At 39.5% G+C, this 27,754-nt stretch overlaps 1 protein-coding gene across 9 annotated transcripts in view; it reads left to right on the forward strand.

Annotated features, from left to right (window-relative positions):
- usp2a (ubiquitin specific peptidase 2a) overlaps nt 1-27,524 on the forward strand; it is a 46,793-nt gene extending 19,269 nt beyond the window's left edge. For 6 of the 9 annotated variants that reach the window (XM_032545271.1, XM_032545272.1, XM_032545269.1 and 3 more), the window contains 11 exons: nt 19,346-19,396; nt 20,086-20,209; nt 20,435-20,546; nt 20,682-20,792; nt 23,147-23,211; nt 23,334-23,437; nt 23,618-23,698; nt 25,195-25,273; nt 25,430-25,534; nt 25,651-25,771; nt 26,285-27,524. In XM_032545271.1, the coding sequence (XP_032401162.1) occupies nt 19,346-19,396; nt 20,086-20,209; nt 20,435-20,546; nt 20,682-20,792; nt 23,147-23,211; nt 23,334-23,437; nt 23,618-23,698; nt 25,195-25,273; nt 25,430-25,534; nt 25,651-25,771; nt 26,285-26,369 (1,038 nt within the window). In that variant the 3' untranslated portion in view covers nt 26,370-27,524. Of the gene's footprint in view, nt 1-9,583; nt 10,070-19,345; nt 19,397-20,085; nt 20,210-20,434; nt 20,547-20,681; nt 20,793-23,146; nt 23,212-23,333; nt 23,438-23,617; nt 23,699-25,194; nt 25,274-25,429; nt 25,535-25,650; nt 25,772-26,284 lie in introns of those variants that run through there. The other 3 variants (XM_032545278.1, XM_032545279.1, XM_032545277.1) reach the window with 3 other exon arrangements.
- Nucleotides 27,525-27,754: the final 230 nt, after the last annotated feature.

The following is a 27,754-nucleotide window of genomic DNA, read 5'->3' on the forward strand; positions in this document are numbered from 1 at the left end:
AAATATTTCTGCCTGAAGCTTAATTAATTTATGTTTTATTATTTAGCTCACCGTGTTTCGGCGGGGACATTATTTGCTGTGCAGGGCTCTCACTTCCGCCTATGAATTTTTCACGAAAGCTAAGTGTTAGCAGCATGAGGTCCAATTTTCAAGTTTTATTGATTGATGATAATGCCGGGTTTTTCATCGCTTTGGGGGGGACCAATAGGCATCCTTAAAATGACTGACGCGATGCCTGGAGTACGACACCCTTTCTCCTCAGCTAGCTGCTGGTTCAGAGTGAACGGCAGGAAGAGCGCAGCAGGAGTATTTATACAGGTGAGCGGATAGACTGAACACGGCAGGCGGCTGAGTAGTTGATGCTTACAGTGTAAGTGTAGCTTTACTGACGAACCGCACAATAAATTTCATATTATCCAGGTCTGAGCAAACGAGTGGCGGAGCGCATCGTGACGGTACATAGCTGGTAGATAAGTTTCAGAGTGTGACTAACGAAGATGTCAAATCCCGATGTTAACAAGGACACAAAAGCTATAAATGCCTGGGCAAGGCATACCTGTCAAGTCTTCCGTTTTGGCAGGGAAACTACCGTTTTTTACCCCCCTTTTCCGCTGTGCTCCCGTATTAGCAGTTTACCGTAAATATTCCGTATTGCTCCCCCCCTCGGGTCTTTCGTTAGTTCTTTTCGTCTGTCCCACACCACCCCAAGCAAGCCCCCCCACTCGAGGCGATATTTCCTGTATTCTCAAACCCAAGCTTGACAGGTATGGAGGAAGGTGAGAGTTCAACCATTAAACTGGAGATGAACACATAAACTAAAAGCTGGAGTATAGACATTTTTTTATAAGTGTACTTGTGAGCTTGCCTCTTAATATTAAATTGAATATAATTTCAGATTTTTGCATAACTTTAATTCAGGTTAACTTAGAAAGTGAGCTATTATTGTTACAGGTTAATTTTATAAACTACAAAAAAGTAACTATTAGGGATGCTTAAATATGAAAAATTGGACTGATGTTGATATCCAATAGTAACTACTTGTGTTGCATCTAGGGCTGTTGTAAACAAATATTTTAGTAATCGAGTAATCTATCAATTATTCTTAGATCAATTGAGTAATTGGATAAAAAAAAAGGTAAATTTAATATAACAGCAGTATTACTATCGCATATCAACATCAGTCCAATTTTTCACATTTGAGCTTCCCTAACAATATATTTTCTGCAGTTTAGAAAATTAACTCGTAACCTTAACCTGAAGAAAGGTTATACAAAAATCTGAAATTATATTCAATTTAATGATAAAGAGGCAGGCTCACCAATACACTTATAAAAATTTCTATACTCCAGCTTTTCGTTTATGCATTCATTTTCAGTCAAGTTCATAAATTAACTCTCACCTTGCCCAGACATTTATAGCTTTTGTGTTTATGTCAGCGACGGGATTTGACACCTTTGTTTGTCACACACAGGAACATCTACCAGCTACGTGCCGCCACGATGAGTTCTGCCACCCATTTGTTGAGACCAGGATGATATGAAATAAATTTTCCGGTTCGTCCGTAAAGGTACACTTACGCTAATTATCTAATGCGCAGCCGCCCGCAGTGTACAGTCTATCCGCTCACCTGTATAAATACACCTGCAGCGCTCTTTCCCGCCGTTCGCTTTGAACCGCCACCAGGAAGCAGCTCCTGGAGGAGAAAAGACTACCGTACTCCAGGCATCGCGCCACTTATTTTAAGGATGCTTATTGGTCCCCCGAAAAACGACAAAGACCCAGACATTATGTTCAATCAATAAAATCCTCCCAGGCCGAACTTGAAAACTGGACGTTATGCTGCTAACACTTAGATTTCGTCAACAACTCAGGCGGAAGTGATTAGCAAATAAGGGGACATTTGTTGATATCTGTCTTTGAAATTTCCAGTTCATCAGTGAGCTGATGAACTGATGAGCTGAGGTTTTTCTCCTAAAAAAACCTCCCTGAGAAACAGTAACAGGTTCAGTTGTACCACTGACCTAGTAAAAAAAATCTCCAGGATCCTGGATCAAAACAGAATTTGTAATACCTTCTCCCTCTACCACAACAACAGGTTCATTTCCTGTTGTCAGACCTGACACTAAGTGAAAAATATCCTTTCACTTACCTGCCGATGAGTTTTGGTGTTGAAGAAGGTTTGCAATGGTCTTGTTTTGTATGGTGTGTTTGAGAAACTAGAGGTTGTCAATGTACTGCATTTATTAGGCACACTGTTGGTGACTGTAGAGTATATTCAGTGTTTTATAGAGAAAGGTGTGAACTTATGATCACTTCACAGCACCTTTGGAAAACTGGCAAGCTACAGAAAAAAATCTGCTGCCTCCACTGATGTATAGTAGAATTCTCAAATCACCCATATTTAGGGGATGCTGCAAAAGCTAACAGTACTTCACCACATAAAGTCACATGCTGACAGCGACTAAATTTTCCCGAGACTTGGCTTTGATGAGAATTATTGTATCCTTTTAATACCATGAGACCACATGTCACAATGTCTCATTACACTGTTGTATTAATAATAAATGTTTGTTAATGACACCTATTTAGACAGTTAAGTCATTGGAGACTTTGATTCAGTCTGACAATAATAAGAATTTGTGCTACTTTTGGGATCCCCTTATAAATTGGGCTACATTTTTTTACTTGTAGCCGATTGTATTCAGTTTTGAACATCAGTTTAGGAATTTTGCAAAAAGCACTACTGTGATGTCACCTTGCTGTTGATAGCAGTGTGTCGAAAAACAGTGTTAACCTTTTGGTCCCACTTTCTGCCTTCAGCTTCCACTGACAGGCAGTAAGACTAAGGTGGCTTAGCTGGGTGTAACATGTCTTGATTTTTTAACCTTGATTTGATTGTTTGGGCCTTGTGTCTAGACTTTCTGTTGAGCAACATTAACAATACATTTAAACTGTCTGACTCTCAATTCTCCCACTTTGTCAGACAGCTTATGGTTTGGTTTAGGAAAGAAAAGCCACAATCTGGCTCATGTTTGAGTGTTTTCTTTGTTCTTAGGCAAAGAGGGTCAACATTTTATTGGCTGAGTTTTGTAAGCTGTTATTGTGAGTCTGTTTGATTGGGTTTGTAGGTCAGAGTGTAGACTGTCTGTGAGGAAACCTTACACTTACATAGCTGAGTAGGGCTTTGCACAGCACTACTTACTGTGTGTACCTGTACCAAGATCCTGATGTCCAGGGTGGCACACTATTGTTTATACTGAAAATATAAAACTGCAGGTTCTAAGTTCTATTATTACTCAGAGTACTACTTAGACATGTACACAGACTCCATCTAGTTTATTCTTAAACTTATTATCAAGTCCAGGGTTATTATGGCAAGAACCTGTGTAGGACTTTCTGACTTCTCTTCGTCTTGTAGAACTCTGCTTTTCCTGTCAGTACATCTGATCCTGACAGATGGGGTCTTCTTCTGTCTAAACATCTTGAAGTCACTTCATGGGTTCAACCAAGAATTTCTGTCACAGAGCAGAGTCTACTTGTGCACAGCATGTCTAGCCATCAAATTAGGACTGTTATATCACCCAGAATCACCTGGCTACCATGCTGTCAAGGCTTGATGAAGGTAGATCAGTGAAGGAAAGTCTTTGCGTGATGGCCCAAGGATCTCTTAAGTACTTACCCAGACTATCTTGATGCAACTTTTGTGACAAAATAACCAAACATAATTATAAACCATTTGGCCGTTTTGCCAATCCCAGCAGATGTCATAAAGAACACCATACCAGAAAAATCTGGACTGTTTCTTTAATGAATCTTACTACAGTAATGTCAACTAAATGCCCAAGGAAAGAAAGGATGGATTAATACAAAAATTTGGGCCAGTATTGATTTCTAATATTAAAATTGCTGTAATGACAGATAACCAGTATTTACCAATGTTATATACATTTTGTAAAGACAGCTTTAAAAAAATGCTGTACTGCATCTATGTCACTATCACATGCAAAACATACCATGTGGCCACCTCGTCTCCCCCCCTCAAAACCTATACATAAACTGCAACAAGATGGAAATGAACATTGGTTTTTAATATCAACCCAATATTACTTATGGGACCAACACCAGCATGTTAAAATGACAAGTACTGGTATCACTTTGAATACCACTATATTGTGCATCCCTAAAGAAAACTTGCGATAGAAAGTGGTTTTACTCCAGACAAACGTAATGCTGTTAGATGGTCATGTTTTCTGGCTCCTGATGTCTTAGCAGTTACTTGTGTCTCACTTCAACAAAACTCAAGTACTAGACTCAGCAGCAAGCTACGACATACAGCATGGGTATCCATAAAAAGACATGCCTTAAAAACTAAATACTGTTCATGTTTGCTTGTAGTTAATCAAACTATTGTTCCAGCCACACCTTACACCCCCTATACATAACAAACACATACAGTATATTCACACAGAAAAGGGTCAAGTTCATTCCTTCATAGAACACTGAAGATCTGCTTTGGCTATAAGCTTTTGAACATTTTAATTATCACTATTATACCATCAGTAATATAAGTAATATGATAATATTCAGAGTTTTGTTTCAACTTTTTGTCTCTCTCTGCTTCATAATTAGCAAATAAGGTCATTATTTATAAACCAAACGACTATTTAAAGAAAGAGATGTTATAGCAAAAAATCATTCTCTCTGTTGTTTCCATTTGTCCCATGATTGTACAGCATACTTCATAATCTTCTGGTACAATGACAGAGTTCTGTCCTGAAGCACTCCCTCATACAGGGACCTTCAATGTACTCCCTGTGAAGCATCACATAGCCTTCCATAAATGACTGTAAAATATGTTGATCTCCTCAAAAAGGAATCTGTTGCTCATAAGCTATGTGATGGACCAATACAGAATAGTACTGTATATGTTTGCGAAGTAGAGGGGAAAAGACAAACCGATTTTAGCTATTTTTACATGTAAAACTCTGGTCATTACTCAGTGTTTGTGAAGGCTTCAAATGCAGGGAGGAGACTGCCTGGAGGTTAACAACAGGGTGAATTGCAATGTTAGTTTTCTTCCAAAGAGAATTGTGTGACTTTTGATGGCAATAACCTGTCCTGGATTTTGTTTAGAGTTTTCGGATTAAAGCAGAGTGTACACATATACTACATATTTGTGAAATATTTTAAAAACCACACACCATTTTATAAATATTTAAGTTGCAATTTGCGGTCATGATATGACAAAATGTGGAAAAGTTTAAAGTGGAAGTCAACTTTTCCAAGATCAGATAATGTGAATATATTGGGGAAAAGCATGTATCCAAAGGCAATTGTAGTCTGACATCTGTTAGATAATACCACTATGACCTGCTTCTTGCGTCAGATATCAAACCAGACACGGACTCTTTGCCCCCTTCTGATGTTGTAGTTTTCCAGCTCAGAGATTTAGACATTGGTCTTTCTCTCTCTCTCTCTCTGCCTGTCTCTCTCTCTCCCTCCTTCACTCACACAGCCCTCTGATGGAATGTGCTCCTTGGTTATTTGTTGTGTACACATCAGGGCCCCGGTCACAATCTTGTTGCAGGGTACATGCTGCACTTCCTTCACTTTACACATGAGTTCCACTAAATTCATGCACTCTCACACACAGATGCTTGTTGCATTGAGAGTTAGATCATGTGATTAATTCATGCAGGGTAAGCAAAATGCTGACATTATCAAAAGTTTGGATTTCCCAGTATGATCATTCAGTGTTACTGCCAGGAACTGGGAAGGTGAGATACAGCACATTCTGTTGATTTCTTTCATTAATAAGAATCATTCATAGGACAAATTTCTGAATCAGCAAACCTGTCTAAACACCATGTACCACCAGTTGAAAATGAAAAGAGAACACCTGAAAGTCAAAATTTCAGCCAGGAAGGTCGGTATAGGGCCTCAAGCAATTCCAAGTTTAGTATTCAACATGGCTGCACATAACAAAAATGTGCTAACGGTGGCTTAAATAAACTATGAGCATTTCTGATGGCATCTTTAAACCATTGGAATGTGTAATTGTATTAAATATCTACATACTTCTGAACATGTTCCATTTGTATTGTAACTAATAAGGGAAATACCTTATTGTCAGCTTTGTTTGGGATAAGCAGTTAGCCACCACAATTTTTAGCCAATCCCATTGTTTTTCATCTTGCATCTATGAGGTTTCCAAGTAGGTGTGACGTTATTCCTGTCTCCAAGTTCCGACCTCTAAGATAAATCAATTACGGCTTTAAAAAGCAAGTCCTTCTGACTCAGATCCAACCTCTGTCACCTCGTCTCTTAACTCACCTGTTTACTTGCTTGGGAAAGTTTGAGCACTCAATGATACTTTAACTGAGACATATTGATGAGTGTCCTCTTGAGCCTGGTAAACAAGTTAAGAGACAGCTAATATTTTTTGCTGTTTCATTGGTGTGTTCTGGTGTCAAGTATACAGTGTTTTCCAAGTTAACCTTTCGCAAGAGCTACTCCTAAGTTCAGCTCACACAGAAAAAAGTTTAAATTGATTATGTTTGTAGCTCACTATTTAAACTCTGCTAAATTTCTAACCCAAGCACAAAATTGTTATTTTTCTTTTCTGATTCATAATGAGTTTTCTACAAACAGTTTTTCATTGGTGGTTGACAATCCCATCATCTAACATATCATAATTTCCTTTCTTGTTTAACAATAGGAAATGACATAACATAGGCTCAGTGGCAATTAATAAGTACCTATAAGAGATTCAAAAAGTACTCCTTACCTGACCAATGAGACAACAGTGTGTTTTTTATTTTGTGGAGGATATTTTTGATTAAATAATATTCCTTCAACTATAGATCAAACAGGCCTTGGGAGGGGAGCAACGCATAACATATGTTGCTTCAACTTCCTGTTAAACAACACCTCCGGTTTTGGACAGCACGCTATGCCTTTAAAAAAAGTTGTATACAGAAGTGTCAACAGTTCTGTTAAAACTATCCATGGCTAAAGACCAGTAACCTTTTCTGTCTTGGCACACAGCAGTTGTCCCAATGCACAATGATGCTCCTAATATGAGTCCCCATAAAAGGGCAGGGTAATTCTTTGGTCGCCAATCATTTCTAGTCACAGTCAGAAACTGGGGTTTGGAAAATATAACTTTTTCCAAAGTGTACTCCCTATCTTATTGTCTAAAAGTAGTCTCCTTCCTTTATTATTACTTTCCTTCCTCACTTCCCTCCTGGTGTCCTTGATTACGTCAAGTGTACATTATACCACTGAATACCGTAGTTTTTTGGGGTTTTTTCCATGAAACCTATAATCTGGTAAATTAAATAAAATACTCAATTATTGATTTTGCACATTTGATGATTTCTCTTACTCTGCAGTGTCAGAGATCTTAATAAGTAAAAAGTTTTGTCCTTTATGTCTGGGTAAGAACAACACCTTCAATAGTTACATTTAAAATGCTATGAACCTACAGCTGAAACCTATGTGATACAGACTGTTTGTTCTTGGACAGTGTTGGAACAATGATCAACCTGTTATTACGATAGCCTGAAATAAACTCCCACTCAATCCTTGCTATTGTTTGGCCAACTGATGAGTCACCAAAGTCTGAAAAAAGTCTGCCTCTGAAGATGCAGAGTCTAATTTTAAAACCACTGGACCCATCTATTGTGCCCAACATTTAACTACTCTGTATCTTCTCATGGTTTTCCAGGGGTGATAGAGGTGAAACTGGTGGTACTAAAGGTGTCTTCAGTAGAATTCATATATACATATATTTATATATAAACAAAGCAAATTATCCTTAGAGCTGATCTGTCAAAAAACAGAAAGATAAGAAGTTGAATAATTTATCTCTGCAGCAAGCAGATTCTACTCAGATATGAAGTGTAGTGGGGAATATTTAACTGTTATACAGAATGACCATTGAATTAGTGATTGTTAGCAAAGCAAATGGCAAAATACTGTATGTTTCCTCAAGCACTAGGAACATGTTCACAAATGAATCATACATGGATTTGTGGGTGGTAGATATTTATTGAGATTCAAACTGCTTGAGTACAAATATACTCCTTGTAACAGCAGCGTCCATTGCAATTCAAACATATGGCAGTCATACAGGATTTTTTTTATGTCTGGATTGGTGGTTAAAATCCATCTTTCCATCTTTGAATTCTACCATTTTTGTGGGCTTGGAACTCAAACATTTTTACTTTAAACAAGCAAAAGTATAAGAATGTTATCGGTGTTTGTATAACAACCTGGCCCTATGTGAAAAAAAATCCTGTGCATCCTTTTACATGTGGCAGAAAACTAACACAACATTCTAGAAACAGAATGTCACCAAAGTTGAAAATAGTGGCGGTAGTATGATGGTGTGGGGTAGCTTTTTCTTTTTTTTACCTACATGACTTGATTCACCCATCCATATTTTATCTGTACTTGCTGGTCCTTGTGGAGTCGTGGGAGGATAGGAGATACCCATCTATAGCAGTCACTGGGCTTGAGGTGGTGCACACTAAAGACAGGTCGCTAGTCCATCAAAGGGCAACACTATGACAATCTGGATAAACAATCATGTACACATACACTCATACCTAAGCACAATTTGTAGTAATCAGTTAAGTTAACAGTCATATTTTTGGTCTGTGATAGGAAGCTGGAGTACCAGAGAGAACTCATGCAAGCACTCAAAGAACATGTCAACTCCATGCAGAAAGACCTCAAGCTGAGATTTAAAACCTGGACCTTTTTAGTGCAAAACCATTCATTTTACTTTTTATTAAAATGTAATCTGAAGAATAATGTCCAGCTATTACTTTATCCCTTCAAGGTCAAGACATTTCGGTTATGCATCAGGACAATGATTCAAAGCACACCACAAATTCCACCATTAGCTAAAAATAATAATAAAAGAAATACTAAATGAAAGATTGGAGTAGCTTTGTGAAAATCCTAAACAAAGTTAAGCATGACCTTACGTCCTGCAAATCCATCCATGGTACCTAAATTAAATCAATTCTAGAAAGAAAAGTGGGTCAGAATTAACACTATTTTTTTTTCTTGCTTCGCTTTGACTGTTGTTTCCACCAAGGGCACAATAGCCTGTAATTAAATTTTGGGGGCATTAACTGTTTTCAGAAAGGGTCATGTTGATTTGTAAAGGTTTTATTCATTAGAAAATTTAACCATTTAAAAAAAAAAATATATGTTACTAATTACTCTTGATTATACACTTCATATTAGATAAAGTGAGTCTTCATTTAATTACAATTTTTTTGTTGTTCTATATAAAAGTATGAAAACACGCAAAAAAGAAAGAAATAGAAAAGTTTTTCACAGTGCTGTCCCTTGTATGGCTTTTTCTTGGTAGCGCATTTTTCTACAATAGTCGTTTCTGCGCTCAGCCTGGAGGAGATGAGTAGTCTCCTTGGACCCAGCATCAGTCCATCAGCTCATGGAGATGATGTGTGACGTAAGGAGCATGTCCGGAGGCGGTCTCTGACGTTTGTTGGAGGCTGACTTTAAAGAGGCGGACCTGCAGTCCTATAAAACGGAATCAGAGCCAAATACGCGTCTATTGCTATTTCCAGACCAGCTTCACTGAATGGAGCCGTACAGTGAATGATACAGCAGGCCGTTTTTTGGACCTATTCTCTGGTTTACTCGCTTCTTTTACCTCAGTGTTATTATTGCGTAGGTACTGCTACAGGTTCTGTGTGTTTGGCGTGATTTGTGACGTGTGTACGTAATGTTAGTGAATGAATGAAAGTGAGCCGCCGGTGAGTTTTTCATTAAACGTGTGAGCGTCGCGAGACCAGACAACGACAAGCAGCGCAGAGTTCCGCGGCCGCTTGAACACGAAGCTCCGGTAGAAGACCTCTGTCCTCACGCCGGCATGCCGAGCATGCGACAGTCCTACACGGTCACAGTGCCGGAGGAGCCTCCCGCAGCCGCCTTTCCGTTTCTTAAGCAAGAGATGCGCAGGAAGGGCAGCATGTCGGGGTCGGTGCTGGTGTCAACGTTCGTGGGACTCCTGATAAATCAAGCAAAGGTAAGAGGGGGAAAAACTTCTCAGGCTCCGCTCAGCAGTAGGGAGAATTATAGCCGCTTTGTGTTGAGGTGTTCCTATTTGTGAGCTCATAAGACATGTCTTATGACTGTGTGAAATATGTTGTGTAATAAATCGCGTCTCGGTACACTATCTGGCTATAGAAGCTCACTCATTTCTCACATTCTATTAGGCTGAGATTCATGTGTGGAAGTACAAACTTTGGTGTGCTGTACATGTCACTCGGTGTAAAGTCCGGTCACCAACACTGGACATGAGAACGTCATGGAGTCAGTTGAACTCACAAGTGAGTCTTTTTGCAGGGGTAAGCCGCTCTGTGCTGTTCCAGGATCAGTGGGCCTGCACAGGCAGGTCACCGCTTATATAACCGCACTGTAATCCCTCTCATACACCGCTCCTGTGTGCCTCTTGAAGGGAAATAAATACAGATGTGACCTCTTTCTCGCTCACGCTTTATGTATGCTTTGCGTTGTTAATGATTTGTGTGATAGCTCCCTCCGTTTGCTGGGAGACGCAGCTGAGTGTTTAGTTGAGTAAAAGATTTGAGAACATAATGTTCAGAGAACCAGAGCTGTGGATTAGGAACATGCTGGAATAGGCTAAAGTGGAACCAGATGGCTGATAACTGGGTTAATTTCAATGTATTTATAATTTGGCTGAAAAGATAAATCTGACTTTCTCCATCTTATGTTGACAGATGCGTCTTAAATCCATTGATTGTTAACATAGACACCAGAAGCGGCATGTTGTTTGCACTTTTCCTGGCGAAAAAAAGGAACAAACCAATACAGTACATAAAAATGCTGAAAATGTGATCACCTTGCAGCTGAAAGAGTGTGCACTTGTGTATGCATGTGACCTCCAGGGCTACAGTGTGGAGTGGAGCTCCTTTGTGTGCCAGCTTTTGTTATGTAATGAGAAATTACATTAGAAGACACTTCAGCTCTGGCCAGGCGCAGCAGCTTGGCACGCTTGTGTATTTTACTGTCACCGTCTCCCTGTCCTTCTGTGCCCCTTGTTTGTCCTCTGTACCTCTTTCTCTACAAGCCTCGGCACATTGACAAGGAAACGTGTCCTGAATGTCTCTCTGCTGTCTGTGCTTTTTAAATGGCTGCTGTTTGCTGTGTGTGCTCGGTGGTGTCATGGTGCACCAACTCTGAAGGCTCCAAGGTTCAAGGCAGCTGTCTGCCACAGCTTTCCAATATATCCTAAACAGAAGTTCAATGGAAGCAGACGCAACAATATCAGGCTATTTTAGCTACATTTGAATTAATCAGACTGTTACTCTGGATTGAAGCTAGACTCACCAGAATTTTATGATTTTGCTTTAGGAACAACAGCATGAATTTATTTATTTTTTATTTTTTGCTTTCCTCCCATGAACGATCACTTTTCCTGCACAATTTCCATAATTTCATTGCTCATCACAGAATGAGTGTGTATAATATTGCAATCCCAAAGGACTGACTGGATGCAATATTTGGTAAATGTTACAGTTTGCAGCCATGTATCAGAGTTCACTTGCTTTAATTGGCCAGTTGAATGAACTTTCTCCATCTCTTTTGTGCAGATCTGATTTAGATCCCAGTGATCAAGATCATTAAAGGCAAATATGTGGTAATCACAATCAACATCATTATTGTAATATTTAGCAACATCTCAGCCTTATGATTTTTTTAATATTGCTCAGCCTTAATTTTTATAATCAGCTATTTCAAACTCAGCATATACTGTGACAATTACATGTTTAAAGAGCAAAAACATGTGCTTGGACGAAATTGGATCATTAACAAACTGATATTCAGTTCTGTTAATGATGTTGGATATGGCAGTAATAATATCGGTTGCAACTAACCAGCATTTTTCACTGTCTTCTAGTTCATTTTATGTCTCCACCACCCTTTACTCTGCATGAAATTTAGCATCGGAGATGCCCAATTCTTCACCAGAAGCAGTCAAAAGAAACTTTATCACCTTGCTGATAGGAAAAATGTCTATCTTTGAGCCCTCCTCCTTCAATAACAACTTCCACTCTATGTTAGTATGAATAGTATGACGGGTTCACTGACTTTATAGATTGATCTTTTTAGTTTTTGACTGGTACATCAGAGCCAATCAAGCTGTTCATGTTTATCACTGATTTCAATTTTGCTGAAGCTGTCATGTTTTGAGTTATGGTTGATTATTTCTACTCACTCACCTATAGATATGTTGTGCTTAAACACAGGTTGGTGAGTCAGTTCGTAGTTAACTCTAGCAGTTCTGTGTGTGTTCTTCTTGTAGAGTCATGCATTCCTCTGAAGATGTGTGAAGCAGAGACAGAACATTAGTTACATAAGAAACCAGTGGACTGCTGTATTGTCACATGTTCCCTGCTGGTTAACTGAGCGATGCTGTGATTTCTGCTCTAAATTCACTGGCCAAAGGGTGTTTCTCTCCAAGAAGGCAGCACTTTGGCTTACAGAGTTATATATTAATTTGTATCGTCCCTGTCTCATGTACACAGTAACTCGGTGATCTCCTGTGACGGATTGCATCCCACTGAGAGAAATAAAACACTCACATAGCTAAAAGTGCTAGGATGCGTCACCTTCACTTACATGGGAGAAAGTTGACAAAGACAGTTGCTCACAGATCACAAGATAGGCTGTTTTTAAGGGACTGCCAAACAGATAGTCAGGTCAGAACAGACTGTTCTGCTGCTTACATTCACATAGCTTTGCCAGCCAATCAGCAGTTGGCATTCAGGGCTGCCAGGTGGAGCCAAGCATCCTGCTGAAGGTGTGAAGTTTGATTAACAGCCCATAGAGACACAGGGATGAGCAGATAGCTTGTTATTGTTTGTTGAAGCTTGCTAGAAATATAACACCAATATTTTTAATTATAATGCTTCTGTTTGATCATTTTTGATTCAGCGTTTTTGATTGTTGGCAACTTGGATACATGTGGTGTTTATGTTTCACAGATTTACTGTGTTTGGACACCGACAAGATCTAAAAAGGACCTCTGCTCCATGTATTTTTTATGGCTTTGTCCTGCTAACACCAATTTATTCCAAACCAGATTTCTCTTTAAGGACTATAATGCAAGATGATACAAAATGAATGAACAGCAGTTATCTTTTTTTTCTGACTTTCCACTATCCTAATGCTCCTGCTGAAGGTGTGAAGTCTTTAACACTTTAACAAGTCTCGCAATTCTTTAAAATAACTGCAAGAGCAGTAATTTTAAAGAATATTTTCTTGCAAAGACAAACAAAATACTTAGTTAGCATTTTGCTTTTAGCATGTTTAGCCATATGCCTGATTAATGAGGACATGTTCTCTAACTGTAAGCATTCATCTCTATGTTTTTTGTCATTAAGCGACTGTTGATGCTTACTCTAATTTTCTACATACTTCCAAATTCATTAGGTTCCATGGCAGACAATAATTGCAACTTAAAACAACATAAAACAGGAAAACCTTCAATTCAGCCTTTCTGGTACCTGCTGAAAGTTTTGCTCTCTTACTATCTTGCAGCCTGAGTGAACCAATATCTTAGAGAAAATTCCCTCTTAGTAGCTTCTTATATTTATGTTCTTCTTCTGGCTTTATTTGTGTTAGCACAACCAGGTATCACATTCATTCATTTATTTATATTGTCTTACTTTTATTGTTATTTATTCAAAACAAAAACTGAACCAGTCAAAAACAAGCGTGCAAAAATCTTTGATTTTTCCATAGAAATGAAAGGCCAGTTTATTTAACAACTATGATTTTGGTAATGGACTTAAATAAGGAGAGGAGTAGAATGCTTCTTTGTCCCAAACTGTTGTCCTAAATATACCACCCCCTCGAGGGGTCATTAGCTTATAGCTCATTAGCTTGTCCTCTGTGCTTGTTTTGTTCTCACACCTTCTCCAGCCTCAACAAGGCTCAGATTGCCAGGAAGCAGCTGCAGTCCAGCTGAGGCACTTTGTCATCTTTATATTAGTAAGCAGAAACAATGTTAGCTTAAGATTGTAGTATATAGGTCAAAACGCCCAAAATCAGTCATTATTAACATAGTTACCTTAGAACCAAGAGAGTTTCATAACCTTTAGTTTCCACATTTAAATCAATATCAACTGATTACTGAAGCTTATTGAAGATATGTCAGTCATTTTTATGCTGAATTCCTCAGATTATACTCTGTATTAACACACTCGATGGTGAGTGATGAAGTTCTCTGAGTGGTCAGGGAAAAATCTCCAACCTTCAGTCTTTTTGTTATTGATGTTGACTTCCTCTGATTTTCTGTGAAGTCCAGCCAAAAAGCCAAGCCACCATCAAAGATTATTCATCCCTTCCTTTTTCCTCACCTTGCTTTGACCCTTTTCTTTCTCCCCTGCACGACCAGCGGTCCCACACTTTGAGATTCACTGAAGCACAGTGGATGGACAGATTTTAACCTCCGTTGACCTGGCTGTCCGCCAGAGGGACATTTCCTCTGTCTCTTATTCCCAGCTTCAGAGAAAGCCCAGCTTGGCATTAAAGCCCAGCTGGGGTTTAATGCAGCTTTTTTTGTGATGCATTTCAGCCTCTGTGGAGCAGTCTTTCAAAAATAACATGCTGGCTGCCTGAGCGGTGTCTGACATTTATGAAAAGAACATAGTTATTCTCTTTAGTGTGCAAAATGTATTATTTTGCACACTAAAGAGAATAACTATGAATAACTAGTGTGCAAAATGTATTATTTTGCACACTAAATTCAGGCATTCCTGAATCATCACACACACAATCCTGGAAGATTAGGACTTACATGTTATGAACTGTGTCCTGCCCTTTCTATGCGTTTACTCAAGAGAGGTACTTATCTCTGGTAATATTTGGCCTGTTGATACTCATTATAACCAGTTCTCTTTTATAACTACAATAATCTGTATTGAAGATAGAGATTTTGCTCTTGTAGTGCTTCTGGAAGAAGACTCGCCCACCTTTAGGTTAGCCCATAGCTAAGCTCTAAGAAGTTTTCACCACATGTAGGCATCCATCAATATCTTTATGAGGGAAATCTTTTCATTTTCTCAAGTGTTGGGCATTTATTGTACATAAGAACTTATAATGAATAATTTCTTATCAGGATAAGAATTTTGATTTTACGTTGTGTTGATAAATTTCAAATACTGATGCTAAAAAAGACTGACACTGTTATTGGAAATTTTATTTTTTACTATTTTTTTCCACTGGAGCATCAATGAATATCAGTTAAATTTTAAAATATAATTAAATGCAGTAACTGTGTATAACTTAGTGATATAAATAACTTTAAGTAACTGGCATTATGAAGAAGAAGATTTTAAATGGGAATATTTTTCTAGAGTTGTTTATGGCATTATAAATGCTGACATGCATTTACAACCATACCTAAACAAGAAGTAATACATTGCCATCCTTTTTTTATTGTGATAAAAATTCTAAGTCCATGTTGCCCGTGCCTAATGTAGTTTTAACTAAATCAAGCTCAAGGAAGCAAAATAAATTTCACATGTGCTTGGTCTTAAATCCATACCCAGTATCCTACTGAGTATGGAGAAAGAGAGCAGAATTACCATAACATATTTATCCTTCTTTATTGCTGGAAGCATAGCAGCAGCCAGGCATTCCTGAATCATCACACACACAGATGCTGTTAGACACACTGCTCAATAAAGAAAGACTTAATAACTAAGGGCTGTAATTCCATGTTACAGCCTGTCAGCTCGACACAGGATGGAACATAAAATAAGACACAAGTGACTTTTATTACCAGGCAGAGTTTCACAACTAAAGACATAGAAATGTTCTTCTTACATTAATTAAAGAGTGTTATCAAGGAGAGTCCTGCTTCATAACTCACAAGCAGTAATGCCATCAGCACTTTTTTAATCACATTATTTCTGTTTTCTGTGATCAGCCTCTCTCTGACTTTATTCCGGGTGTAAGCGCATCACATCTGCTCCCATTTGCTCGCTGACACTTCCACCTACTCTGAACTCTCGTTATCACACACACACTCTCTGAGTCACACACTTTGCTGTGATGTCATAGTCTCCGTTAGCTTTCTCTCCCACAAATTTTGGAGAAAAGTTTTAAGAAAGGGGCGTTACCACGGAGACAGAGACGTTTGCGTTACCGTCCTGACGTCCGACGGTCCACTGAACGATCAGCCAATTGTGTGTGAACAAGCACAGTTACTAAAATCTGAGCTGCTATTTCGGGGGCCGACTGTGGCGTCACTCAGCAGAATGCAGCAGATTGGAGACGCGCTCACTCCAGTGGTGGGGCTTGGTGTGTGTGGAAAAAAAACAAACACGGAGTAGAGCCGAGATGTTCATCAGTCAGCCTGCGATGGACAGGATGTGTTCGCTTCTGTGTTCACTTTTCTCCGCCAGAGCTAATAATCTGTTCGCCTCACTGCAGGGAATAAACAGTAAGGAGGATTTAGATAAGCTGTAGTTAATTAAGCGGTGGAATTTTTTTCCTCTTCCACATCAACTCTGCACTGCTCCTCTGCAAGAGACAGATGGCAGGAGGTTATTTATGTAAGAGTAAAAAGCTCTTTTTGTGGCAGTTGTTATAACTAGATGAGCTGCAGGCTCACATTAGGGACAAACGCACCGAACACGCTTGCAATCATGTGGACGTCCTTGAGCTCAGCGGCAGATCTCTGTAGAGGGAGGGGGCTCACTTTGATCCAGTGTCCCCTCTGAAAGCATGCAATGCAAACAAAACTATACTGTTTGAGATGGAAATAAATAAATAAATGATCGGTTGTTGAAGAAGCTCTCAGTTCCTTACTGCTAACAATAGATTAGATGTAAATTATGGTGTCTTGAACTTCTCTGATCAGCTGCTCTGTAATTTTCAGCAAAGCTCTGTTTTGATTGAAGTTACAAAAAAGGTAGAACTGCTTTATTAACTTTGCTGCCTACATCTAACTAAGATCATATAAAATAAAACAAATTATATTTTTTAGTATTTTGAATGAAGCACTGACTATCAATATTCATGTATAGGCCTACTCCATACCTACCCGGATACCTTGGAAAACAAATACATTTTTATGCATTTTGGAATTTCATCCACATAAAAATTCTGCTTGGTATCACTAAAAACTATTAATTATAATCCTCCAACCAGTGACAATTTGAAAAACTATTTGTGTTTGCGTGTGTCCCTGGGAAAACAGAGAGTTGGGATCCCCTGCATTGCAGTCTGCGACAAATAATCCGAGACAATTGATCCACATACATGCTTTGAGATGATTTCCAATCAACAGTTGTAGGTTTTATTAGCTTTATATTCTAAAACTCTATTTAAAAGTCATTGAACTTACATCTCTGTCCACATTAATGAACCTTCTAGCACCATGTTTAATTCCTAACAGGAAGTCATGGTTGTTTTGAAGCAATCTGATTGGCTGACATCAGGTTTTAGCTTTGTGCTACACTGCCCTCTTTGCGTTTGGGATGTTTAAAACAACACTCAGAGGCATATTTGTGTGAGATCGTGTGGATGAAAACTTTTCTAAAAATGATCCTGTGTGTTCAAAAGGATTTTTTAAAACAATGTGGCAGAGACGTTTGCTTTTATAAAGACACATCTATGTGTGTACAAGGCCTTAAGCTTCTTTAAAATTGTAGCTTTTTATAGTGATTGGCTTCTCTGTAAATAATCACCCAATACAACTGGGAAAATTGATAAAAAGTTAATTTCTGGTATCAAAAGTGGTTTTAAAGAGAAGTTAGCTTCAGATTCTGGGACCAACTAATCCTAACCCTGAATGTTTGGTGTTTAAAGCTTGCAACATGTGGGAGAACCCAGCACTCGTATATCAGATATATCCTTTAATTCCAGATGTTTAATTACTGCTGCTGATGCACTGCAGACTGAACTGCCCCTCAGAGAGCGTGTTAGTGCCGATAGAATGGTCGTCTCAGACAACAACTCCCCCATGTCAACAAGGTCACCAAGTCTGAACGGTGGTATGTCATGTTTGCCTGTGATTCTGTGGGGAGTCTCAAACTCTGTTTCTCAGGTCACAGTGTTTCATGTGTGAGCACTTCAGCTCACCTTTGTGTTAAAACGAACTGCACTTTTTTGTCTCTTTTTGTTCCCATAATAAGATTACCAGCTGTTGTACATACAGTTCTGTGTCACTTCGTCACAGTTAATGCTCTAAAAACCCTGGAAGCTCTCACGCTCAGTTTACAGTGACATGACCAGAAGCCTTGTGTGGCCTCACCTTGGATTTGGCCCATTTTCATGGTGGTCCTGTTGCATGGTGCTCTGAGAGAGCTACACCACAGGCGAGGGGAACAAGAAGCATGTGAGTGAGATAGATTTCAGCTGCAGGCAAGATCAGGTGACCGTTGTGAGGCTGCCAGCTCTACACAGTTGCTTTCAAGCCCAGAAAATACAAGAATAACTGAACATCGTGTAGGCTTCATGTCTTCACTGTTAGCTAGCTTCTTTTTATGCATAAAATGAGGGGTAGTGCAGGTAATGTTGCATATTGTCACAGATATTAAAACAGAAATAGTGAGACCTCCACGAACGTTGGTGAAAAATGAATTCAGGTTGAGTCATCTGATATTTTCTGCTTTGTTGTCAAGCATACCAGCGCATTTCTTGTCCACCCCTGTGTTTTTTTATTAGCTCTTCTTTAGCTGCTCAATTATATAACAACTCAACTTATGTAATGAAATGTAACTGCACCAACTGATGACATAAGTTCTCTAAAGCATTTCAGTCCATTTGCTGATTTTATGAAATCGTCACGTGTTGCGCTGTGCTTTGAGTTTTGTTGCTATGGGGGAAGCGAGTGTTGAAAAAATGAAAAAACCCTTAAACTACAGCGTTTCCATGGCACTCTGTTGTTGATCAGATCTCTGCCATCTGGTAGCCAGCACCAAGAGAGCAAGTGGAATTGTGAGATATAAAAAAAATACGTTCTAGTGCCAGAATAATGCTCAGCAGGAAGGTTCACCTGTCTGTCAGTTCCAGAGCAACAGCATGCACTCACTCCCCTGCAGTGGGCAGATTTATGGCTTTTTTTTGGTCTCAAACTAAATCAGCCCAGCAGGATCACTGTGGGAACATCTGAAATTCCTTTGAATGTCGTATCTTTGCAGAATGAACATTACTTTATCCCTTGTAGAGTCCAGATTCATAAAAAACACATAACCCATCTGGTTAAGATGCTCGTATTTAGGTTGTTATCTAAAAAATTTATTTTTCTTGTGTTTTTTTCCAGAACTCAAAGAGTGCCCAAGGCCTGGTTGGATTGAAGAACTTAGGAAATACTGTAAGTAAACTTCCAGCCTCTGTCAACACAACAGAGCAACTCAAGAACTACTTAATTTCTTATTTCAAAATAAAAGAGTCAACACGGTGTTAAGCGTAAAGCACATAATAACAGGGCTCATAATAGCAGTTTACACTTAATTTTCCAGGCAAAGTCACACGCTGACAGCAACTAGATAGAGCCTCACGAGACAGATTTCCCTTTGACAGGGAGATATGATGGTTTTTATCTCGTGCCTTTTTTATCTGATTCACTGGGGTTGTCCTAAAATCCTGCTTGTGTAAATTCTAGGAGCCGTTTGTCTGGTGGGTCGGCACAGTCTCTGCTAGGCAACAGGGCAGACAGAGAACTCCTGAAATAAATGGAGAGTGTGTTCTGTAACTCAATCAGATGTTCTGATCTTTTGCTGCCTATCTTGCTGGTTTGATCTCACCAAATCACACGTGACCTACGTAGGCAGATGATGGGAGCTGTTTGCACACTTGTAATGCTCCCATGTGTGTGATAGGTCTTTATACAGGATGGGAGATGGGGGAGCTAAACAGTTCAGGGCTGTTTTCCAGAAACATTTCACAATGCGGAAAAATCTGTAAAATTAAATGATGCTGATATAAAAAGTGATCAGTATGTCTAAAGAGACATTTTTTGGGCATCTTTTCCTCTGTTTTATGTTGCTGTTTTCCCCACAGTGTTTCATGAACAGTATCCTGCAGTGTCTGAGCAACACACAGAGCCTGCGTGACTACTGCCTGCACAACTCGCACCGCAGAGACCTTAACAACAACAGCCGCACCAACACAGCCCTCATGGAAGGTGAGACATGAGTCACACAGGCCCCCTAGAGTCCAGAACAAACACTCCTCACACACAGCAGCTGTTTTGCTCTGAATTAGATCTGTGTGTAAGTAGATACTTTTTTAACAAAGAGGTAAAATGTCTTTGTGTGTGCTAAAGTTAAAAAAAGGACAAAATTAGTTATCAGTGATTGGATGTTTTCTTTCTGTCATGTGACTAACGTCAGTATTTGTGTGTTGGTAGAATTTGCTAAGCTGATCCAGATCATGTGGACGTCGACCAGCAGCGAGGCGGTCAGCCCGTCTGAATTCAAAACACAGATCCAGAGATATGCTCCCAGATTTGTAGGATACAAGTATGTTGCATTACTTTATAATACTTATTTGTTTTTGTGCTGTATTGATAGACATGCAGGAACATACTGATGAATTTCTGTATGTTAATGAGAAAGGGAATGTATGTAACAGAGATTGTTGCTGGTGTGCTGCAGCCAACAGGATGCTCAGGAGTTCCTGCGCTTCCTGCTGGACGGCCTGCACAACGAAGTCAACAGGGTCACTGTGAGGCCGAGGGGCACCATGGAGGACTTTGACCACCTGCCGTAAGTAAACAGACAATCATAAGTGCAAAATTAGTGAAGGACCAATCAGCAAGTGATCAAAATCATCCATTTTCCTTTTACCGGCTTCTAGCAACAACTGAGAGAACAAATAGTTGAAAATTCTGATTCTGTTTCTCTGTTCATTATGCACCAAAGCTGAAAACCTCCATTTAAACTTAGTACAAAGAACCTTAGGAACATGTGTTTGCTGCATATGTTTAGATTCAGGGGACACCAGGGTTTGTGAGGGTTAGGGACCACAGCCACCTCAAATACTTGATACCCAAAAACAGAAAGCTTATTACTGTCTATTTTAATAGTTCAAACACCAAATATACCTTAATATGCTTAAATACATACATTGGAAACTCTCTTAGATGGTGGTGGACCAATACCAGCTTTAAGTACTTGTACTTGTAAGAGCAACCTGAAACTTGAAACCAAGACCACTTTATGAGGACTCGGTTTTAAAATAACGGCAAGTACCTAAACTGAAGTACTCGTATCCTGTCTGGGTAAAGACCCCATTTCTTGGCACTACTACAGAACCTACATCCACAGTCTTCCTTATTTCTGTTCTCTGGGGAACAGCCAATCAGTAGCAAGGAAAATAAATAGTGGTTCGGGATTGGCTGTTTTGCAAACGCCAGCCAATGACGTGTCTAAAAGCAATTTATTTCAGCTTTTCAAGTTTCATTTTTTAGGTTTGTTTTAGATGAGCTCTATGAAAAAAATTTCCATGAATAATTTGGAGTCACGTCCACAGAAAACTCTGCGAATAGGAAAATCTGTGAACATATGATACTGCAACATACAACCTGTGATCTCCAGTTACAATAGGCATGCACCAAATGTAGTGCACATATACTACAAGTCCTATTCAAATCTCACAGCAGTAACCAGATAATGTTACTTATTTTCATGCTGCATTGTGCAGACACACTGAGCTGATGAAGTCATTCATCTCCGCAAGGTGAATGTTTGGAGTGGCTTTATCTGACAACAGCAACTTTGCTGACATGACAGGAAAGACGCATTTTCCTCACATAATACGCCATATTTAGAGTTCTAACAAAGACAACCAGAATCTGAAGAAAGTCGGCATCAGCACGTCAAGGCTTAAATAAACTAGGAAATTGGTATCGGCCAATGAAAAAGCCTTATTGGTGCTCCTCAAGATAACATGAATCATAAAGTCTTCATTAGCCTCACATGTCGCTCATGGTAATGAACTGTGTCAACTACATGTTGGAGATAAAGTAGGTCAGGTCCCATGTGTTCACCTAATCAACACTATGCATTGAGTCAGGTGCAACCCTCAGCTTGCACCTGTGGGTTCATGTTTATCTACGGATAACAAGCAGTTTCTCCACAGGCAGTGCACTTGTTAGATTCTGCATCCTTGTTATGCAGCTTTGAAATAACAAAACTTGTTTTTTCTGACAGCAGAGCTTCAGCTCAACACAAAGCATCACTTTTAAGATGTAAAGCAATGCTGACGTTAAACTAATAAGCATGACGTGACACCTTCCATTTGTTCATACTAAAAGTTTTAATTAGATCATCAGAAAGTTTAAGAAGTGCACAGATAAGCACTTCTTAAGGTGCATATCTATGCAGCAGCTACAGATGCACCTCATCAGAGTTTTATTGGCTGATTCTGGCTTTTTTTTTTAGCTCTGAGTTTATGATGTTGATATTAAGTCAATTCTGATTCAATTCCACAATTAAATGGAATAAAAACCATACGAGGATAAATATGCTGCTCTGTTCTTCTCTGAGGTAGAAGTTTTGAAAAACAAAGAAAAGTAAGGGATTATAAAGTTATCCTCATTTATGCATCCAATCATATGTCTGCCCATTTGTACTGGACTCCTAACACAAAGGGCATTGGAGAACATTTAATGACCAGGAGAAAAATTGGATTTCGCAGTATCTACAAAAAAAACACAGATGAAAGCTGATTTTGATTACTGCCAACATGATTCCTGCATCCGTAGGAGGACTGTATTTACTTTGCTTAAAGTAAATACAGTGTGTGAAGCCCTTAACATCTTTGTTTATCCCCTTTGTTGAGATTCCTGCCTTCCGCTCTGCTTGACCTTCTGCCAGACCACAGAATTTTCCGCAATCGGCCCACAGCATCACCAAAAGACAATTAAAAAAGTCAAACTAGTAGAAAAAGACTTGTTTTGAATAAATACATGTGTTGATATCTTGTTGCATCCATAATTTATTATCCAGGGACCTCAAAGAAAATATCTCCTCATGTTTACCATATATGAGGTTTCTGCCAACATGCTCCCATCATAAATCAACATTGTTTTATAAGTTCTCACCCATTCTACTTACAGAGATGAAGAAAAGGGGAAGAAGATGTGGAGTAAATATTTGGAAAGAGAGGATAGTAAAATAGTTGGTGAGTCAAAAAGTGGATTTATTGTTTTTCTGATGACATGTCAGGTGATCTCTGGCAGGCTGGACCTGTTTGTTAATCCTGACCTCAGGGTTTATTTGCTGTCATCTCTCCTTCTGTTCCAGATGTGTTTGTGGGGCAGCTGAAGAGCTCCCTGACCTGCAGCCACTGTGGCTTTTGCTCCACTGTGTTCGATCCCTTTTGGGATCTTTCTCTGCCTATCACAAAGGTTAGACAACACAAACACACTATTTTCTACATCCCGTAGAGCAGAGACTTATTTTACTATCTACTAGTCCTAACACACACTCTTTGGTTTCTCTCTCTCTTTGTGTGCTTTGCTCTGTGGGCTTTATCCTATGTTTGTTTTGGTGCTTGCTAATGTGAATGCATCTGTGTTTGTGCTCAGAAGGGCTACGGCGAAGTGAGTCTGATGGACTGCATGCGGCTCTTCACCAAAGAGGACGTCCTCGATGGGGATGAGAAGCCGGTAGGTGTCCATAGCAACGACTGGCTGTTGGTCCATCTAATCTTGTGATGATTGACCTGGTCTTAAATTGTGCGGGTATATTCTGTACAAGTATTTCTGAAAAGTGGAATTTATAGCACAAATGTTTTTATTTGTTTGAACATTTTTGAACGGACAGAAATAGAAATGTAACCAGTTGCAATGTCTACATTAGGAAAATCACAGTTACCTAAATATTCACCCCATTTAAAGTGAATACTTATGCAGTAATATAATTTGTGAAGTAATTCAACAGATGTCCAGCCAGTTGGTGGTAGTAGTCTCACATTGAGTGGAAGGGAGATCACCCGAGTGCAGTGTGTATGTCTCAACAATTCTTGTATAAAGACACCTATGCCTGGGAGGTGGACTGGTTAATCAGTATCCATGGTTACCATTACTCACTGTTGAAGAAAACTCAGATCAAGGCTGAACTAGAGTTTAACTAATTTCGTGTTGGAAACTCATTGATCAAGTGGAAGAAAGTTCTGAAAGTCTTATGCAGGACAAAATCAGAAGTAGTAACTATGAGGCATCAAAACAAGCTGATGTGTATTTACACAGAAAATACTAATTACACAAAATTGCACAAAATGTGTTTTAGATCTAATAAAATCAACAATATAACAAATATTATAAACAAATTATACTGGCAAACAAAGACCAGCAGGGGGTGCTGCTGTACCATTCCTGAGGCATTTTCTATGCGGCAGCTGAATAATTTTACCATAATAGTTAGCCTTTTCTCAAAGTGAATATCTATCAGAAATAGTATAAAAATGTTTTCAGTGGCGTTCAGATATGAGTTTAAAATGCTGCACTGATGGACACCAAGTAGTTCATATGATGCCCTCCATTAGGAACCAACCTCCTCACCAAAGCTTGTCCAAGCAATTTCTCCTTTGTAATATTTTTGATATCAGCAGGTGCATTAGCTGCACACATTCAAAGTTTTTACCCTGTTTTAGCTCCATTTGGTGAATGCTGCATGTTTTAAAGGCTCATTTCCCTTTTTTATGGAGCAAAACTGATGGACTGGAAGCCTCATATCTTCCAGTAAAAGGTTTTTAATGTTCCCACACACTCATTTTAAGACCAGAGGAGATGAAGCCTTTAGGCCCGTGGGCCCACACTGTGGAGTGCTCTAACTTTGATTCTCTTAATACTTTTAAAAAGCAATTGAAAGCACATTTATTCAGATGGGCTTTTTATTCAACTTATTTTATTTTATGTCACATTTATGCTGTATTATCCCTCCCTCTGTTTTGTCTTCTGTGTTCTTATGTCTTGTATTTTGTAAAACACTTTGTGATTTCTAACTTGTGAGACTGGCTATACACAGTATATATAGTGTAATTACTTACTTTCTTAGAGCTTAGTTTATGTTTCCGTTTCACCTTTAGATCCAACACCTGTGTGGCTGCTTGTTCCAGCTGTTTGTAGCTAGTGACTCAACTTCCTCTGTTTGCTCTCTGCAGACATGCTACAGATGTAAAGCCAGGAGGAGGTGCACAAAGAAGTTCACAATACAGAAGTTCCCCAAGATTCTAGTGCTGCGTATCCTTTCCTTCTGTCATGTACATTTTGCTGCGGGAAGCCTAAAAACCCAGTAGTTTGTTTAATCATACAGAGAAAGTGTGTTGTATTTAAGTCTTCTGACAGTGGGAGCAGGTATTCAAAAAGAACTGCTCCTTGACTCTTCCTCCACTGCAGACCTGAAACGCTTCTCTGAGGCACGACGAACCAGCAAACTGTCCACCTTTGTTAACTTCCCCATGAAGGACCTCGACCTTCGAGAGTTTGCCTCTGAAAACAGCAGTAAGCTCTTTCCCCTTTCATTGCATTCTTCATAATATTAAACATGACACCATATTAGTTTGAAGTGATCGGTAGCCTTTTGGCTAACTTTTATTTTGTTTTCTTCCTCTGTGCAGCAAATGCAGTATATAACCTGTATGCAGTGTCCAACCACTCAGGCACAACCATGGGAGGTCACTACACAGCCTATTGTCGCAATCCCAGCTCGGGAGAATGGTACACCTTTAACGACTCCAGGTGGGTTTGAACACCAACGCAGGAAGAGATTTGTCAGGTTGTAGTTTAACATTCCTACATACAGGAGTGAAAGCACAATTTGAGAACCAGTCCAGCTATTTTGTGAAATATATTAGATACTAATAGTGAATTAACAGCATCATGAAGACCAGGGAACTTGGTTGACAGGTCATTGAGAAGTTTAAAGTCGGATTAGGTTGGAAAACGAATATCCCACGTTTTTGTCTAAATATCTATAATTACCTCGGCTTAGGTATTTGAGTAGGGACAATATCAGCAGACGTGATAATGACCTGCTGATAACGTCAGCTTGAGTTTATATCCAGGAAACTGAGATCTGATCACATGATAAGTCTGGGAAATTTTACTGTGTGGTGCGCAAGGTTGTTATTATCATCTCCAAACAATCCCAGTGTTTCCCCTGTAGCAACAACGGCAAAGATCTCTCCCAGCATGCACAGTGTCTAGACCAGGCAGTTCACACCTCATTGACCTCTCTCTCTTTCTTTTCAGAGTAACGCCAATGTCGTCCAGCCAAGTGCGCAGCAGCGACGCCTATGTCTTGTTCTACGAGCTGGCTACGTCCTCACGGATGTAAGGACTCCCGAAGGACACGGCTCCGCTTTGGCTGTCGCACAGATGGACGGACATTTATATTTGGACATTAGTTCCTCACAAACACATATGATGACTCCCCACCTAGCAGCCGAGAAGCTGCAGCTGGAGAGAACACCATGGACTCCACAGGAACCCGATCTACCAGCTCTGTTCTCTGTGTCTGTTCTTACTGCTGTGTCATGCTCATCTTGACTGCAGGCGTGTGTTTACTGTGTGTGTATGTGTGTGTGCAGCAAAAAAACAAAAAACAGGGCAATAACCCCAATGCACCAACCAACCAGGTGAACCCATGTCAGAAGTCCCTCTCTATGCACTGCAAACCAAACTCTCATCCTGACTGCGCCTTCAACTCTTCTTAATCTTCTCGTTTGCCTCAGATGATTAAACGTGACTTCTTGCATTGTTTTTCCTTTGAGTACGTTTGTTTTTCATTCAGGGCAAGGGGGGTATTAGCACAGCACCATGAGCATTATTACCACTTTGAAATGTGGTTAAACTTTTCTTAGAGCGACTGGAACAGAGATGGTTAGGGTTACAGCTGCTTGGTTCTCCCACAGCGCCCCCTTTTTCCCTCCCACTGCACTGCAGCACTCCCATGACTATCAGCATCTTCTTCACTTTGTCGCTAACAGCGGTCGGGAGGGCCGGAGGCTCTGTGAGCGTTAAATGTTTCACTTGTATTTTATTTCTTTTGTTTCTCCCACGTGTGGCTGCTACTGATGCTTTACAAAGTGCTGTGAATGAATGGACGGATGGACGGTCCAGTGAAGCTCTCGCAAGGATTGGGTCATGGAAACAATAATAATGGTAACAATCCTCATCAACAGGGATTGGCTCTTTTCTTCCTCTCTTGTTTCATACCATTGAACAACACAGAAAGAATGTTTTCAAGAAGACGAAACACTAGATCTGTATATTTTTATATCTTGATGCAATATAGAGAATGTACTATTCAATGGTGCTGAAAATGACCCATAACTGTTTTCAGTTGGTTTATTTACCAGGTTTCAAGAGAGAAAAAAAAGTTCTTATTTATGCTTACAAGTGATGATGTGATGAGTCACACTTTTTAACAGTGGCAGTAGTATATAAATACATATATATATAAATAAAAGTCGACAACACAGTGGTTTTACAATGTGTCCTTGTTTTTTTTGGGAGGGGGAGCGGGGAGGAGGAATTTCTTCTGCTGACTGAAACAGGTGCAGCAATTACATCTGGTAACAGTGGCCACTAGAGGACAGGTGGAGCATAGCTAAAGAATTTGGGTCTGTCCTTCATGTAGAGCTGTAGGTACATTGCTTTTTCTGAGATATAAGTGAAGAAGCAAGCCCACTACTGCATCTGAAACGTGATATGATGGAG

This window comes from Xiphophorus hellerii, chromosome 18 (assembly GCF_003331165.1).
Source record: "Xiphophorus hellerii strain 12219 chromosome 18, Xiphophorus_hellerii-4.1, whole genome shotgun sequence".
NCBI lineage: Eukaryota > Metazoa > Chordata > Actinopteri > Cyprinodontiformes > Poeciliidae > Xiphophorus > Xiphophorus hellerii.